Source organism: Pan troglodytes, chromosome 6 (assembly GCF_028858775.2).
Source record: "Pan troglodytes isolate AG18354 chromosome 6, NHGRI_mPanTro3-v2.0_pri, whole genome shotgun sequence".
In the NCBI taxonomy this organism is placed as follows: Eukaryota; Metazoa; Chordata; class Mammalia; order Primates; family Hominidae; genus Pan; species Pan troglodytes.
Window position 1 is genome coordinate 44,981,803 of NC_072404.2, and position 18,284 is coordinate 45,000,086.

An 18,284-nucleotide genomic window follows, 5' to 3' on the forward strand; every position below is an offset into this window, starting at 1 on the left:
CTCACCTCTGTGGGTCACAGTCCCTTCAGGTCCTCAGGAGGGCACTGAAGAAAGGAGTGTCGTGCTCAGGTGGTCACCCCCTCACCTCTGTGGGTCACAGTCCCTTCAGAGCAGAGGGATCCGCAGGCACCCTGTGGGTTTCAGATGTGAGATCAACCCTGGGACCAATGGTGTTGAGTGAACAAATGCCCTCTTGACAACCAGGTCTTATAACAATTAATAATAAGTTGTATCCAAGTGTACCATCCAAACTCCTAATCAGTATTTTGATGTCTTCACCATTTATGACCTATCATTTCCATAATAGATTCAAAACAGGGTTTCTTGTATTTGCAGAGAATTAACTTCTATTATGTAGCTATTTTAAATTTTATATTATGATCCCTTTAAAATCAGTTATTATATTTTTAAAATTACCTGTGAACAAATCATAATTACAAAACAGATGTATCTGAGATGATTCCTCCCTTGCTAAGCTAGAAGTCAATCAGGATTATGATAAAAGAATGGTGCAGATAAAGAAGCTTGGAAGGCCAAGGGGATTACACTAGCTGCAGACCCATCTGCCATTTAGAAAACGGATTGCATATGGCAGTCTCAGCGCAAAGGAGATTCAGCCTTGCCTGGGTAACATCTAAGCCACTGCTGGCTCCCTGTGGTCTTCAGTCACAGGTAGAGTTTCATAAAACATTCACATGAGCTACGCTTTAGATGCTCTGTCAGTAGCCTCATGAGGGATATCAACCTCTGTGTTCAGGAAGCTCCACAAATGATTCACAGGCCTGGGTGAGAACCACTTCTATAAGCCATGGTCTGTGTAAAAATTTGGAAACTTTGCCACTATCTTTGTGCCATATTTCCTGATTATGCTACCATGGACTAAAGGAAGCAACTATATATGTAAACATCTTGCTTTGTAGGCTCTTCAGGACCCAACTATTTAGTTGAGTTCCAAACGTTCATCCAGTGGTGCCAAGGACAGAGTTAGAGTCAGTGCACAGTGGCCACCTTTAGCCAGTGTGCAAGAGAATGTGAACTCCACACAAAGGGACAGAGGGGCAGGAATATGAATTGAGTTGACTTGGGGCAGGTCACTATTATAGACAAATAATATTAAATATTATTAGATTAAATACAATCTAGGCTGGGCATTGTGGCTCATGCCTAAAATCCCAGCACTTTGGGAGGCTAATGTGGGAGGATCACTTGAGGCCAGGAGTTCAAGACCAGTATGGGCAATGGAGTGAGATGATTTCTGTACCAAAAAGAAAAAAAAAAAAAAAAAGAAAAAATTAGCTGGGTGTAGTGGCTCGCTCCTGTAGTCTCAGCTACTCAGAAGGCTGAAGCAGGAGGATGGCTTGAGCCCAGGAGATCAAGGTTGCAGTGAGCAATGGTCACACCACTGCACTCTAGCCGGAGCAACAGAGTGAGATACTATCTCTCTCGAAAAAAAATACAAATTAAATATCTTTATTAAATAATAATAATCAAGAGAAATAGCACTTATATGGCAAGCATGCACTGTTTCAAGAAAGTTACATACATATTAGTTCATTTAATCGTCACAACAGCAATGCTGTGAGAGGGGTACTATTGTTATCCCTGACTTTTACAAGGTGATGCATGAAGTTGGAAAACAAGCCAGAGTTCACATTCTCAGTTAAGTGGTAGTGCTAAATTTAAACCCAGGCAGAGTTTAAATTTTTTTAGAGTTCTTGGTTTTAACTCTTACACCAAACGGCTTTTAATATCTAAATTGGAATCGAGGTAGAATTTGCCAATAAGCTAATAATTTAAAGATATTTCAAAGGTTTATGTTAAACAACAGTGAGTAGTCACGTGGATGCCAGTACCTATCTTAAAGGAATTATATCACTGCTGAATTAAAAGCCAGACCCCTATTTCTATTGAAAAAGAAATGTGAATGAAATGACAACATAAAGTGATGAACCAGCAGCACAGCCCCTGTCCCATAGAGCTCATAGTTGCTGCCTCAAAAGCATAGGCTGCTAACTTCAGAACAGACTTCAGAGAGCTTTCCTGGAATTCCTTGGTCTCAGATGTAACATGTTTCCTAGGCTCCTGGTCAGGAGGAACCCACCCAACCCATTCAAGTTTGTGTTTTCATATCTGTGCCCATGAAAATATCCAACGTCAAATACTCTGCAAACGTTCAGCTAAGTGTTGCTTCAAATCTCTCTGAAACCCTTAGCCAACGCCATTTATTCATTCTGACTTCCTGATTCCCCCTCTGGCTCTGAGAAGGCCCCTGATTCCAGAGCCGCCTTCCAACCAGACGGATTAGTTTATGGTCCTGCAAGGTTATGCGTGATACATCTGTTTGGGGAAAATGGGGATGCACACTAAGAAGAAACATTACTTTTGGATCCAGGCAGGAGAGCATACATAATCTCCTCTAGAGCCTGTGAAAGACTTCATTTTACACATGAAATTGTGTGGAATTGCCCTGGACTACACTGAACGTGGTTTTTGAGAATTAACCAGCCTCAGAACAAGCTACTGAGCACCAGCTAGGCCTCAAAGCAACAAAGAATAAATGTAAGCAAATGTAATCTGTGTAAAGTTGAGGGGAACAAATGCACAATCTTGTTGACACGATGCCTGTGTGAGACCAATCCTAAACATTACAATGGCATGCATTAGAAACAGAGTCAAAAAGTGGGCTTGGTATGCATGAAAGAAAGAAGAGACAGAAGGGCTTGGCATGGTATGGAAATTTTTTAGAATGCAGGTATTCATTTTCTAATTGCTTAAAAGGACTTTTCTATTTTTCTGTGCATTGTAAAAACACTCTTTTCATAGTCTGGTATAAAAACCCATGCCTGGCAAGTATGGGAAAACAACCAAATTTTTAAAAAATTGTGCATTTTTAGCCATTTGAGAATTTGCCTAATCTGAATATTTGACCAAAACATCACTTTGAAACCTCATAAGCTCTTTGAAGTACATAAATTTCTGCTGAGAATTTTAGGGCAAAATTGGACTTGGGTATATAAGAAAGAACAGAGACTTGCAAGGTTTGCACTGCACAAGCCATCTTCCAGCTTAAAATGCCGTGCTTTTAAGCATAATAGGTAAATCGCATCTAAAAAATTTAGAAGAAAGGTCTTCTGCACATTATGAGGAAATGGTTGGCATCTTATGATGGGTCATCTTACCCTTGTTATTAAATGACAGCAATCATTAAAATGCCAAACATATTTTGACAGAATTCACTTTATAAAATGTCAGCACGTCTGTGTTTTTATTAGTTTGTTCCAAATCAATTTAGATATTTCAATAGAATGCTTGTAAGTATTCCCCAAGCAATGTCCATTCCTGACTTTCTGCACAAAAAATATTACAAATTAATCAGATTTTCAGATTTCTGCATAATGGCTTTGCACATTTATTGCTTAATCCTATTATAAAATGCTGTTACGATTGACACATTGTGGTAGAGATAGAAGTCAATTGAATAATATGTAGCAGTCAATTTTATTTGTAGCTTAATGTGCTGAAGTATTTTCCCCTGTTTCCATTATTTATAAGTCTGTCCCTTTGGAGAATATATAGGAGAATTTGTTTTAAATGAGCCAATAATACCTTCTTTAAAATTTATAAGTGTGACAGAGTCATATCTTTTTTTCTGGGTTGTCCATGGCATGCCGGTAAACAGGGTTTGAATTGTCTTCCACTTGTTATTCATAGGACAAACATCAGGAAAGAGGATCTTGTTAAGGTTTGCTTGGAATTGGATTTCAACCACCCATTAGAAAACTCCAAGGAAACAAAGCTACCAAGTAGAAATTCTCAAAAATTGCCACTGGTTTTATTTGTTTTGTTTGTTTGTTTGTGTATCTATTGTTTCTACCACTATCTTACCTGCTACAGTTTGTCCTGAAACAAAGCACAGAAACACACGTAGAGAAATGACCATGTTAAAAGGGTTTGAAGGATTTGCTCTTTGGTGGAATTTCATTTTTTCTGCTTTGCTGTCCAATAGGATTCTGGTAAGGGAAGCAAGTTGTGTTCTGTGCTTAGCATGGCGGAGCTCCCTGGAGCTATTGCGGGATTCCTACTGTTTCAATTAGCACCTGGGGCACTTGCTTAGGGAGAGCCATATTCTTTTTAGAACATTATATAAGGTGATATGGAAAAAGGCTTTGTTTTCAGGAAAGCGATGTCATAAGATTCAGTGTTCAAAGAGTACGGAAGAAGAACTTGGGAGTATGAAGGAGATGGGGAAAGCCATATTAGGGAATATGAAGGAGATGGGGAAAGCCATATTAGGGGAAATATTGATGGACTTGGTCATATCTGAGATCACATTTTGTTTAATTTTAGGAAACTAGATTAGCTGTGGCTTGCCTGTACTTAAAGGGTGCAGCTTCCCACACATACGACACACTGGCATACTCTATGCAAACTGACTGTGCTACATTCCCTGCTGTTCTATTCTTCTACCTCTTGATGAACTTGGCCATCCTGAATGTCTCTTATCATTATTTATGCAGTTGATAAGTGATTTGAGCACTGGAGATATTGATAAACCATTCTGTCGTATCATCTATGCCTTAACGTTATGTGACATCAGTTCCCAAGCTGGATCATATATTAAGGGAGTATTTCTCTTTTGAATTCCAGGGGCCAGAGGAAACCCGGCACTATCAGACCCAGGCACTCCTGACCAACACCAGGCCAGTCAGACCCACCCCCCATTTCCAGTTGGGCCACAGGTCAGTATCTCTCAGCTGCTTTCCACCTGGCTGCATTTAGGATGGTTTAACCATATAAATCACCAAATAAATAATAATGAGTTAAATCCAATTAATTCCAACAGAGCAAAGATGGTAATAAGTTTTCATATGAAAAGCTGTATGACTACATTATTTATTAAATACCACCAAGAAAATATGTGTTTGCAAAACTCTTCTCTCTTCTTAAAGGAAAGCTTGGCTTTAATCATGTGGAAACACTTTTTTTTTTTTTTTTTTTTAACTTAAAACCCACTACAATTGTGCTGTTGGTTACCATGCAGTTTCCTGGAAAGTAAAACTTTAATGACTGGAGTGTGAAGAAAATTAAGTTATTTCAACCTTACTATAGCCATTTTTGAAATACAAGATGTGATTTAATATAAAAAAGTTAATGCAATTTTAATGCAAGTTCAGCTTATTGGGTTTGACAATACTGTACATCACACATAGCTCTTGCATTAATAAAGAAATACAGTCATTATTTTTTAAAGTCCAATATTTGTTTTTTGCAGCCTGGTGTGGGCTATATGGAGATGGAGAACACAATTATAAAAGGCTGGGCTTTTTTTTTTTTTTTTTTTTTCCTTTTTACCTCTATCATTTAGTGTGAAGCTTTCAGAGTTCATCCTGCTTTTTGGAAAGAGAAGCTGAGACTTGGGCCTTTCTCTCCCTTTTATTGTCATTATTGCTCCTGGAAGTTAATGACTTTAAGCACATTGAGGGCTCACCCAAGCTTAGAGTGAGGGTTGGCCTTGACATTCTTATTCCACTCGCCACCAAGACTCCCTATGGCCTCAGATCCCGTAGTCCATCTCGGAGCACAGATCACTCCGTGCCTGTGGACAGAAAGCCTGGGAAAATGTCTGCTGGCTTATGGAAGCCTAGAGAGTTTTCCTGGGACTCTCAGGAACAGGATTTTTGGTGTCATACGCTTTATAATTTTATGCTTGTAACATCGTGTGTGTGTTCATGTAATTATGTGTGTCTGTGTGTGTGTATGTCTGCACACCTTCCTGTGAACATACTGGGGGTAACACACTCTAATGCCTTCAGGTTGGGTAGGCAGCCCCACAGGCCCAGGTCAGTGAGGAGTGGTGGCCCTTTGACAAACTGGAGAGTGCATGCCCTGCCCTGAGCCCACAAATCCTATTTTTAAAATGCTGCAGGCCAAAACCCCCAAATCTATGACCCATATATGGTCTGAGAGCTATGCATTTGCCTTCCCTCTTACCATAATATCACTATTGGCAGTGATGTAACACCTGGAATCTGAGGGCCGGCATATAATTTTGTATACATTCCCGAAGTATATTTATTTTGCTCATTAGAATAACTGTATTTTTTTAAAAAGGGAAGCACAGTTACTTGGTGTGAATTTAGCAAAGTGCACAAAAACATTAGGAGCAAGGCCTGTGGGGTCTAAAGCAGCAGTTCTAAACTCAGCTGTGCAGAATCCTAGGGCTCTGCAGAGTCTCCCCTAAAGGGTCCTGAAAGGAACACTGCAGGGAATGGCCAAAGTGTGGGCTTAGCCCTCTCCACACCTCCCCTCATTCTTCAGATAAAGCAGCCCCACTTCTCTAAATCTGTTCTTTGTATTGGAGGGGATACAAGAAAGGGGTAAACGTGGGCTCTGGAGCAGCCTTCCTGGGCTTGAACTTGAACCCCCTCTCAACTAGACATGGGACTTGGGCAAGTTACTAACCTCTCTGTATCTCATTGGTAGAATAACTACAGCATTAGAATAGTGCCTGGCTATTATACATTGAGCTTAGTAGTATGCCTGTATTTAATTTCCTACCCTTCACATAAGAATTTTGCATTGGTTCTTGTAGAAGAACAACAGATATAGGATTATTATGTTCCACATGGCTCCCACAAGGCTGCAATGAAAGTCCTGAATCAAGGACTCTAAGATCAAATGACTCTTGTGGTCATCTGCCTTGACCAGGGCAGGAATCCTTCCCATGTCATCCTGGTGAAGAGCCCACGTGCTGCACTCAAAACATGCCCAGCAGTTGCCTTTCCCTACCAGAGAAGGGCTGTTCCATCCATAGTGGATGTAAACATGTGTTTGTATAATATCATTTTAATTGGGCAAATGATGTTAGAGTAATAACAAAAGAATTATTTTCAAAGATTTTAAGTTTTATCCACATCAAATGTTTTTATGTCTTACATTCTGTTTTAGATCTTGTCATTGTACATACATAATTCTACCATTTTAACAATAATCATTCAAGTTTACTAAAGAGTTATCCAGCTTACTTTCTATTGTATTCTCATATTACAAACATTTTCTATTTTTCTAAAGAGGTGTCATAATGATCCATTTTAATGACTATGCAATATTTCATCTAGTTTAGTACTGTAATAAACTATTTTCAATATTTATGTATTTTGAAACAATACATGTTTTTATGCAGTTATCTTATTTCCTTTTGAATAATATCTTCAAGCTATATCGTAGGAGTATATTCTGAGTTAAAGGGGGATAAATATTTTTGCAGCTCTTGATAATCTATTTCTAAATTGCTTTCCAAAAGGATTATGCTAGTGTACATGTCCCCCAGCCACAGATCTGCATAATGGTGTCAATACAGACTTTCCAGCATTGAGTAAATTTTCTACATTATTTTTGTTAATTTAAAAGTCAAAAGTAGTATTTCGTTGCTCTTTTTGAATCAAAAAATCCCACTGATCCCAATGAGTTCTTTCTGGAACAACAGAGAATAAATTAGCTGAGAGCTTCAAATATATGAAGATAGGATCAAATGGAAATTCAATGGAAGAGTAGCATATAAACGTAAGTTATTACTTGTAAAGATATTTGAGTTCCTCAGAAGAAGTCCAAACCAAATGAAATTTTCCAAAGAAATCAATGAAATGCAACTTTGAAAATTTTTTTCTACCAATCATTTTTTTTTTATGAGATAGAGCATGTTTTTTGGTACTTCTTCGGGAACTTTCTGACCCTACTTAAATGGAAAGAAGATGTTTTTAAAACCCATGCCTTGGTTCCACAGGAAAGTGAGCTAGCTGTATCTGTTTCCTTGCAGCCACTTCTGACGGCACAGCAGTTAGCTTCTGCTGTGGCCGGCGTGATGCCGGGAGGCCCCCCAGCCCTCAACCAGCCAATCCTCATTCCCTTCAACATGGCGGGACAGCTAGGAGGCCAGCAAGGACTGGTTCTCACACTGCCAACAGCGAATCTCACCAACATCCAAGGGCTGGTGGCAGCAGCTGCAGCCGGAGGCATTATGACTCTGCCATTGCAAAATCTACAAGGTAATCCATAGTGTCCATGCGCCACGTAAGGCTCTACCCATTGGCCGGTATTCTCTGAAGTGGGCAAAAAAAAGTGCCTAGAATGGTGAATGTGGTTCAGAGTTGCTTCTGCCCTAAATGATATGGAAGGCTTCCATAGGAAGCAAAATTTTCAGTTGTCTGTGAATCCTGAGCCTGCACAAGCCATTGGTTTTATCAATCCTCATTTCCTAACATTGGTATCAAAACTTTTCAGGTCTCCTGGAATCATTTATGAGTCATCATTGCATGACATATCAGAAACTTAAAAGTAAAATTCCTGTGTTGTTATTTGAAGACCTGAGTTATCATCTCACCAATTCTTCAATTTAGCCATGAGTAAAGAAAAGTTAGAGGTTGCTTTTTTGTGTTTGAAGTGATTGGAACATCTCAAATACAAGATATTATTTGGAATAATTTATTAATGATTATTTTGCTCTACAAAGTATGTTTTAGTTATAGTTATTAAACAAAAATTGTGTTACTTGAGCTCATATTTTGCAATGAGAAAAATAGACTTGTATGTTGAGCCTTTATACTACAGGGACGTATAACAAGTCAGACTCTAATTTTACTTAGGAAGGGTAGTTGTCTTGATATTATGAAGGTTTTGACTTTTCTTTAAAAGATTTGGTAGCATTGACTGATAGATTGATTTACAAAAGATTCTGTCAGAGGAATAATTATTTTGGTGGAAAATGACCTGAATATAAATAGGATGCCTGCTAAAGAGAAAATGAATTTATTTTGGACTAGTCAAAGATGTTTGTTTTCTTCATATATATATAAACATTAACAATTAAATTTTTTGCAGAATGAGGGCTTGTCTGGGTAAGTTATCAGAATAGCAATTTAAAATACTTTTTTAGCTGGTCAAATGTTAGGGCTTCATATAATTTATCGGAGAATCAGTCCACAAGACTAAGAAACAGACCAAGTAAGAACTGTTAACTCTTGACCCAAACTTCTTTCCGTTCTCTATGTTCTGTTACCCCACCCATTGTTGCCACTTCTTGACTTCCATTTTAATGTTTAAAACGAAGTCTCTCTTTTACCATTAAATTGTGCCAAGAAACCTGCCATTCATAAATCATGCATGCCCAGGATACGCTAATGCACAAACTTTGCTTGTTTCAAATTTGAGAGTGCCTGGGAAGCCAGATCTCAAGATTAAGCAAATAAAGCAGGAATACACAAGGTGAAAGCCGAAGCAACAAAGTGTAGGGAGAGGTGTTTTAATGTAGGTGGATGATGAAATCTTAATGAAGAAATGGGCATTATCAAAATGCAGCCTTCCGTTTGGAACATTTGTGCTTATGGGAATATTGAATATTATAAATAAACATAAGCTCGAAGAGCTCCTAGGCCACGAATTAATCCTGCTTGGTTAAGATGGATGCCAAAAATCAGAGTTTAAAAAAAAAGTAGGCTTGTTATTTCTTGATCATGGTTTGATATTCTTAAGATATTAGTACCTGTTTTTTTAAGGGTTCAAAATTAATGATTGGTCCAATGTGGACTTCTTCCACCAAGATTTTCCCTTTTGTTTTTGTTTGTTGTAAATATCAAAGTTCATCATTAGCTTATAGTTTGGAGTTTGGTTCTTTGAGTCACCTCTGGTTTCAGAAAAGGAATCCCAAGCTTTGTAGCCTGATTAAGTAGGGGAAACAAAAGCACTTGCTTTTCTTATCCCTGGGCACTTCTGACACAATTTCCCTCTCAGCATCATCTTCAGAAGTGGGTTGGAGTTGACGCCCAAGCTCTTGTCTGCTACACAAGCACAAGTGAACATTTCCCCCTTTGTCTTCCTCTTTGAAATTTGACTGACGTTGGAGGGAAGGTGATGAGGTTGTTAGAATAAATCACCTCCCAGTTGCAAATCAGCTGGTTATAGGAAAAGCTTTCTAATTAGTATAAGTCTCAGGTAACCCAGAAAGAGGTGGTCATCCTAACGAGAAGTTCAAGGGCAATAAGGATGGTAATCAGGAAAGTCTCATGCCTCAAAAGTGCCCAAGATAAATGTCCACCACCTAAAGGGCAAAGCCAGTGGTCACCTTGTAATCAATCCACCAGCAGCCATCCCAAAGCTGATTTTCCCACCTTTAGGCGACCTATTGCACAGCCCTTGATAATCCCTAGGCAGAATCAATGGCTTGTGGAGCTTTCCAGGTTATGTTGCAGAAGCAGTGGGACTCGGGATGGTGAGTGAATGTCTGACAGGCTGAAAGGTCATCTGCAGGGGTTCTGAGACTGAGCTAGTCTTCAGGATGACCTCAAATCTCATCCTCTCTCAAAGGTGAGAGTTAAGGGTGAGAGTCTTGTAAATGGACTATCAGTACCTTAGAAGGAATCCTTACATGCATTCATGCAGTCAACAGCGAGGGGAGAAGGATGTTTCCTTTCCCCCATCTCTTTCCTGTACAATAAATACAGTATTTATCAACCCAAGGCTTTTCAGAGTCTTTAAAAACAACTCTTAAGTCTGCTCGTCTATAATAAACACCCCACTTCTCCAGTGATTTTATAAAACAGATTTGGTGGGTCATTGTGAGGGGCAGGTTGCATACCTAGTCTGCACACCTAGTCTGAAGCACTGCCTGTTACCATGTAACATGCTTGGTCATGAATAGTGCCCTTTTCCTCATTGTGAAGTGTTAAGCTTTTATTCATGAAACAGTTCGGCCGACTGGAATTATCTCCAGCCTTCCTACCCAGCCCTCTAGCCTGTCTATTCTTCTAGCTCAAAAGTCACAAATTTGCTAGGATGAAAGGAAAAAAAAAAGTTGCTGACATCAGTCTCTTAATGGTTTGGAATTCAGGGATAAGTTTTCAAATATTTTCCTTTTTACTGAAGTGATTGAGAGCGTGTTCATTTACATCCCCTATCAAGTCACACAGAATAGCTCTCAGAGCCTTGGAGGCCATGATTTACACATGTATTTTAATGAGCACTCATGACATGCTGTTACACTGAGAGCAGCTCTTCTCGACTCTGACAGCGGGGGTCATATCACAATCTCCTCTTTAAAACATGGTCCCCAGACCAGCGGCATCAATGTCTCCTGGGAGCTTGCTGGAAATACAGGATCTCAGGCTCTACCCGAGATACCCGAGACTCTCGGAACAGAATCTGCATTTTTAAAAGATCCCCAGATAATCCCCATGCACATTAAAGTTTAAGAAATGCTGATCTAGGGAGATTATTCAAAGTTCATTAGGCAACTCCCTGCCTTAGTCTGTTTGGGCTGCTATAACATAAAAACCATAGGTAGGGTGGTTTATAAACAACAGATTGTATTCCTCACAGTGCTGCAGCCTGGGAAGTCCAGGATCAAGGCACAGGCAGATTTGGTTCTGGTGAAGGCCCACTTCCTGGTTCATAGATGTCTGTCTTTTTACTGTGTCCTCCCACCACAGAAGGTATGAGAGAACTCTCAGGGTTCCTTTTATAAAGGCACTAATTTCGTCATGAGGGCTCCACCCTTATGACCTAATCAACTCCCAGAGGCCTCACCTGCTGATACCATCACCTTGGGGGTTAGGATTTCAACATAAGAACTTGGTGGGGTGGGAGGAACAAACACCCAGTCCATGGCATCCCCCAATATCACCAGCAGCCAGAATCAGAGACTCTTATGACAATGGATGACCCACATGAAGGCAGTGAATGTCCTTATTAATGCTCCTGCTCTCACTCACCACCCCAGGCCTCCAGATGAGAATGACAGAAAGGAATAATGTGTGGGAACATTTTTGCTTCTGTTAGGAGTTTCATATCCTCAAGACCAAGGAAAGTTCTCTTACATAGTGGAAGCCCTCTTGAAGTCCTTGCTCTGAGATTTTATCCAATGAAAGTTTTGCTTTGCTGATAAAAAGACCTTATAACTCAGCAGAAAACCTGTATGTGTGGCCTGGGGATTATTTTGTCTTTCTCTCAGATCCTTCCCAGCAAGAAAGAGATTGATTCCTGTCTCATCAGTGATGAGTTCTTATTGTAAGAAGATACACAGTTGTAAGGAGTTAGACATCTTGCAGGATCCTAGGAACAGCCCTGTAACCCAGCCTCATTGGAACCTGGAATGAATTTGGGCATTAGAGCATCCAGCAAACCACAAGGCTGCAGGCTGTATCATCCTCTCCTCTGCAGGAGGCAGGCATCTAATCCCCACACCCAGAATGACTAATGACCCATCTCCCTGTCTTCTCCTGCGCCCTCCAGGACGTTTCTCTACTGCATTGGATGGCTTTTGGCTGAACCATAATTCTGGTTCACTCATGTTCCATTTTGTCTCCTCTAAGGTCAGGCATCTTTCCAATTCATGTACCTGTCAGGAACTCTCCATTTTTCTCTGTCTCCATCATCTTTATCCTTATCTCCATGTCTGTCTAAAATTCTGACTATCCAAGAGAGAAATTACCATGAGGCTGAGCCTTTTAATTTAAGCTATCTCATGTCACTGGCCAGACTGGAGATTGACTGCCCCCAGATTGAGATGTTCGTTTCTGTCCTCTTGGCTATGATGTGGGTGGGAAGTGGGAAGCCAGAATGATGTGGTATGGAACATGGACAAGCGAGCTTAAGAAACAAGCTGAGCCTCTCTCATCAGCAGAAGGGGTGGCAGGTAAGGCAGGCTGGACATTGGCCTTTCTCTTGGGAACAGTAAAAGCCAGTAGGGCCTCTTATGAGCAAGGACTGAAACAAATTCTGAGCTCAGGAGATGCCAATGGTGAGGTTTAGGTTCTGAGTGTTTTGAACGAAGACCTTGGAAGCTCTGGGTGGGATTCAGAAATGCTCTACTCAGAGCATTCAGATGAGATCTAGAAATGACCTACTCCTCAAAGCCCTGTGTCCATATGTGAAATAAGTGAGTTCTGTGCCCTCTCGTACCTTGCCTTGAGTGCCCCTTTCCCCTTCCAAGTACCATCCATCATCAGCTACACTGGGTCTCTCCATCCCTGCGTCCTTTATCCCATGTTTATTGGGCTTTGGCCTCTGATGACTGTAAGCAAGCACACACCTGTGAAATAAGATGAATAATAGCCATAAACTCCAAAGAAAGAAGATAATTAAGCTTGCTCTGTCACATATTCCATAAGCTCCTTGAAAAGTCAGTGTCTTCCCTTTTACTTATTACTTTGGAACACAGATAGCTGTACTAAAGATGTGCAGTCCTAGGGTAAAAACAGAAGTTGTTAGTTGATGTAGCAAAATAAAATCCCCTTTATGGAGCTCATGCAAATGTGTTGGATCTTTTGCTTTTTTGAAACATAGGCAGGAAATGAAGATATATACAGCCTCGATGTGAGTGACAACAGGCAGCAAAAGGGTTAATGGAACGGTAGAGCTGAGTCTACTTCTGGGACAGATGGTTCAGGTTAGTGACTTGTTCTCACAGCACAGGCCAGAATGACCTACTAATCACTGTAGGCAACATAAATGGAGAATATAAATGTGCTACATAGGAGATTTATGTCAAAGTGTGAACATTCCAGTTAAGTCAAGCATAACATTTAAATTAATGACCAAAAATACATTAAAGAGTGCTGCTAAACCTGAACATGGAAAAGCAATTAGGTTCAAGGCCAGTTGAAAAATCAAGGCCAAGGATGGTTTTTCTTCCCTTCACTCTAGCAGGAAACCTGCCCCGGTTTTCTCTGACTCCCCAAATTAAAGCCTGTGGATGCTGAAGTACCTGGGAATAGTTTGGGGATTAGGGATTTCATGTGCAAGTTACATTATATTCCATTTTGTTTGTATGATTGTTGTTTTCACTGAGGTATCCTTTACATACAAGAAAATGCATGGACCTTACTTGCTTAGTTAAATGAGTTTTGATAATTGCATCCACCCATGCAGGCTCCATCAATACAGAAAACATTTAATTATCTCTAAAAGATTCCTCTGTGTCCGTTTGCAGTCAGTCCCCTCCATCCAACCAGGTAATCTGTTTTTTCCTGTTCTAGAACTTCACATAAATGGATTCATATCATATGTATTCTTTTGTGTCTGGCTTTTCTCATTCGGCATAATGTTTTTGAGGTTCATCCATGTTGTCATGTATACAACAGTATAGTAGTTCCTTTCTGTTAATTTCCAAGCAGTGTTTCATCATAAAAATATCCTGCATTTTGTTTATCTATGACCATTCCAACATCCCAGTGGGCAGACATCATGGAGGTTCCTTGATTGGGTGTCTCTAGGGAAGCACCTTTGGCCACTGTTCTCTTTGGCCCTTGGCCACACCCCTGGGAGATTCTTTCCTGTCCGTTATCTTCCTTGGCCACATCTGATGAGGAAGTTGAGGAATATACCTTTCTTCGGGGAGTTTCTCAGTCCCTGTATAGCTTATAGATGCTGGAGATCTAATGGGCTGCTTGATGTTTCCAACAGATAGGGATGTGTAGCTCCTTTGAAAATGCAGTCCCTCAGAAAAGGGAATGCTTCTTTTCTTTCTGCTTCCAGTCAGTTCCCTGTGCCAAAGTTTTTTCCAAGACAGACATCTTGAATCTAATTTATTTTGCTTTCTTGTTCCCTACACCCTTCTCTTTCAATTAAATCAGCCTTGATGTGAGGGCATTCTGGCCTCCTTGGTGTTCTTTGCACGTACTCCTAGCCCAGGGCCTTTTGCACAGGCTGGTCCCTCTGCCTGAAGCACTCTGTTCCCACCCAGAAAGCATCAAGCCTTCCTTCCTCCTCCTCCCCTGCCCCAGCACTCCTGTCTCCCTTACTCGCTTTCTGCATTTTCTTTTTCCCTAACACTTAGGACCTTTTACAAAATCTCAAAAATGTTTGGTTTTCTTTATTTGGCCTTTCTGAGCATTTTGGGTGATGCCTACTGTAGCCATCGAGGGCAAGGTCAGCAGCATTCTGATGCTTGGGCCTGCTGCTGTAGAGGAGAATCTCTGTGTATGATGTATTGCTAATGTGCATCATTTATGTCTGACTCTGCCCCTAGAATGGAAGCCCTGTGACAGGCATCTTTATTTGGTTCAATAAAGTGGCCCAAGAATAGAGAAAGTGCCTAGGTTACTTGTAAAAGGTGCTCAAGTGTGAATGAGGGATTTTTAAAGACTTAGAGTCCAGTAAAGAGAAGTAAAGAGAGCATTCAGTGTAGAGAAGAAGGCATGAGGAGACCAGAGTCTACAGGTTCTATCAATAGCTCTGTCTGTTCAATGAAAATTGGGAATCCAAGGTGGCAAGAAATCAGACTATAGGAGCGGGAAGAAGGCAACACTGAGGACCTTGTATGCCTTGCCTGTGTGTGAGCGTGGCCATCATAGAGCCTGAAATGTTAGAGATGAACATACTTAAAAACAATGCAGTTATGCTGTAATTTTTCATGGATATATGTTTGCATTTACTTACTTATGCCTGGGTAATCTCAAGAATTTGAAGCAGCTTGTAATGTAAGAAGCAGGAAAGAGGCCGAAAGTGGTAGCTCATGCCTGTAATCCCAGCACTTTGGGAGGCTGAGGCAGGCCAATTACCTGAGGTCACAAGTTCAAGACCAGCCTGGCCAACATGGCAAAACCCCATCTCTACTAAAAATACAAAATTTAGCAGGACATCATGGTGGGCACCTATAGTCCCAGCTATTCAGGAGGCTGAGGCATGAGAATCGCTTGTACTTGGGAGGCGGAAGTTGCAGTGAGCTGAGATCACGCCACTGGACTCCAGCCTGGGCAACAGAGTGAGACTCCATCTCAAAAATAAATAAATAAATAAAAACAAGAAGCGAGAAAGAGCAAAATCTTTTTAATAGAAAAAGAAAAAACCTAGAGTAAGTTTTGGAACTAGAAGACAAATCAGAACTATATATCGAGTTATATAGTTTTAATTATCTGACAGTAAAAGACCACACCAGTTTGATAAGAAACAGACCTATTTATTTTTGTTTTTCTATTAAGGCAACATTTATTCATTTGTTCAATGAATATTTACTGAACTTTCAAAGCATTAGAGGTAGTGATCTGGACTTAGGACATAGCAATAAACAAAGAGTTCCTTAATGCACATATACGCTACTGGGGGAGTGAAGTAGATGGAGGTGGGGAAGCGTGGCAGGGATGGGGATGTGATGCATTTTATGCAAGGTCTTAAGTTGTGGTCTCTGCACTGCACAGAGACCCAATGGATGAGAGGGATTAAGCTGTCCAATATCTGAAGAAAGAGTGTCCCAGGGAGAAGTCCTAAGTGCTAAGCACAAAATCTCAAAATCTCCAACAGGAAGGTGTGTTTCTTTGTTGATTTCATATTACATATGGGTCATAGGTGTGCAGTGACTCTGCTGCACATCCTTCACCTTCTAGGATCCAGGCAGAAGAAGCAGCCCCTGTCTGGGATATGTTTTTTTCATTACAAAGGGAGCAGGGAATGCCAGAACTGCAGTGGCTCTTAAAGCTTCAGCTCAGGAGCTGCTCACATCACTTCCACTCACACGCTGTTGGCCTGACAAGTCACCTGGTCAAGTCAGCTGCCAGTGGTGTGGAGGAGGAAAATAAATAACCCTAAAGGAAGAGAGGAGGAGCACAAAATTGGAAACTATATGACAAGGCGCTGTGTCCAACAGTCATTGCATTAACGATACACTACAGAAGTATTTGACTTAGGTGATTCTTTCCAACACTGAGATTCTAGAATTCTATTAGGTGAACCCATTAGATCACATGGTCTATTCATGTGGTTTTTCAGAACACACACATTAACAATTTCTAACTATAGAATTCAAATGATAAATGTAAAACTGGGTAACGAGTATATGGGCCAATTGGAGACGGTTTAAAATAGCAAATTAGGGCATATGAAAGAATGAATTCATTAATGTAACATTCAGGACAAGGCAAAAGTAGAGGGATGACAAGCAGATCAGTGGTTGCTGAAGTGGGGGACAGGTGAATTTAAAGGAGTACAAGGGAATTTGGGGGCTGATGCAACTGTTCTCTGTCTAGATCGTGGTTATGGTTCACTATTTGTGTTTGTCAAATTTGTACAAAAAGGAGGAATTTTATGGTATGCAAAATATGTTTCAGTTTTTCCCCAAAAGGAGAAAATATAAGTGAATGCTCTAGGGCTTCACAAAATACCAACTTTCTTTAAAACATAAAAAAAGTTTAAATACAAAACTGCTAATGAAATTGAAACTAGGAAAATCTTTATGGAAATGGGAGACTCAGGTTCCCCATTAAACAGTGTTGTTTGCTCAGTTTCTCAGATACAGAAGCTGACAGTAAAATAATCAAGACTTCAGATGCCTGTAATTTGATCCCAATTGTTTAAAGGAAGCCCCCTCCCCACCCACACACACACCCACAGAGAGAGGGAGGGAATGATAAAAGATAAATACTGTATATAACAAAGTATTACTGGTAGGTGCCAGACAATGAGAAATTCTTATATTAATAGGTTTTATTTTGAAATCCGAATACTTTCTATTCATTAAGGTGGAAGGCCATATCCACAACATAATTACTAGTGTTGCCAAGGTTAGGTTTATGGGTCTGCTGTCTTGACCTTCTAACCACCTTCTTTAAAAAAGCAACTCTCAACACAAAGTGCATTAATTCTCAGATTAAAAAGAATACAACCACAAAGCAATTCTATGCATTCATTATGTATGAACAGTATTTAATATTAATAAAATTGTCTTTAAATGTGCTTGATTTTGTTGATCGAAGGAGAAATTGCTGGCAGGGAGTGGGTGGGTGGGGATGGAAATATGTGCTAAACCTTCTGGTACCATTCTTGAGGAAGACAAGTAGGTGGCCAGATGCACCACTTTTTCTTGTGATTTAATTTTGTGCTATTCTAGTGATGACCACACTCAGAAAGTTGCATCTCCACTGACATCATGAACTTGACAGCAGAGATCCATTACCACTCACAGAAAAGGGCCATGCAGTACCTGCCACAAAAATTAGAAAAAAGGACTTTGGTTCTTAGTATGCAATGATACGTGGCTTGCTGTCACAAAGCTCAATATTAAAAATACCTAGTGCATAAATTCATATTCACAGTGTTATTCAGAAGAGCTCCACAAGACACACCATACAATAATACCAAATCCACCATAAAGAAGTTATGAAAAATAGTTGCAATGTGTCTTACTTTGGCAGTTTTTCAAACCTCTGTATCTCTGAGGCTTTAGACTTTTTATTTAAAATACCTGGAGAGCCTGTTCTGTAGTACATTATCCTTGAAGCGGGTGTCACTGAGGCACTGGG

General features: G+C 40.2%; 1 protein-coding gene across 9 annotated transcripts in view; it reads left to right on the plus strand.

Moving 5' to 3' along the window:
• Nucleotides 1–18,284, plus strand: part of POU6F2 (POU class 6 homeobox 2) — a 491,407-nt gene that overhangs the window by 221,833 nt on the left and 251,290 nt on the right. For all 9 annotated transcript variants that reach the window (XM_054687489.2, XM_016957297.4, XM_016957300.4 and 6 more), the window contains exons 3-4: nucleotides 4,648–4,739; nucleotides 7,817–8,045. In XM_054687489.2, coding sequence (XP_054543464.1) covers nucleotides 4,648–4,739; nucleotides 7,817–8,045 — 321 coding nt within the window. The remainder of the gene's footprint in view (nucleotides 1–4,647; nucleotides 4,740–7,816; nucleotides 8,046–18,284) is intronic.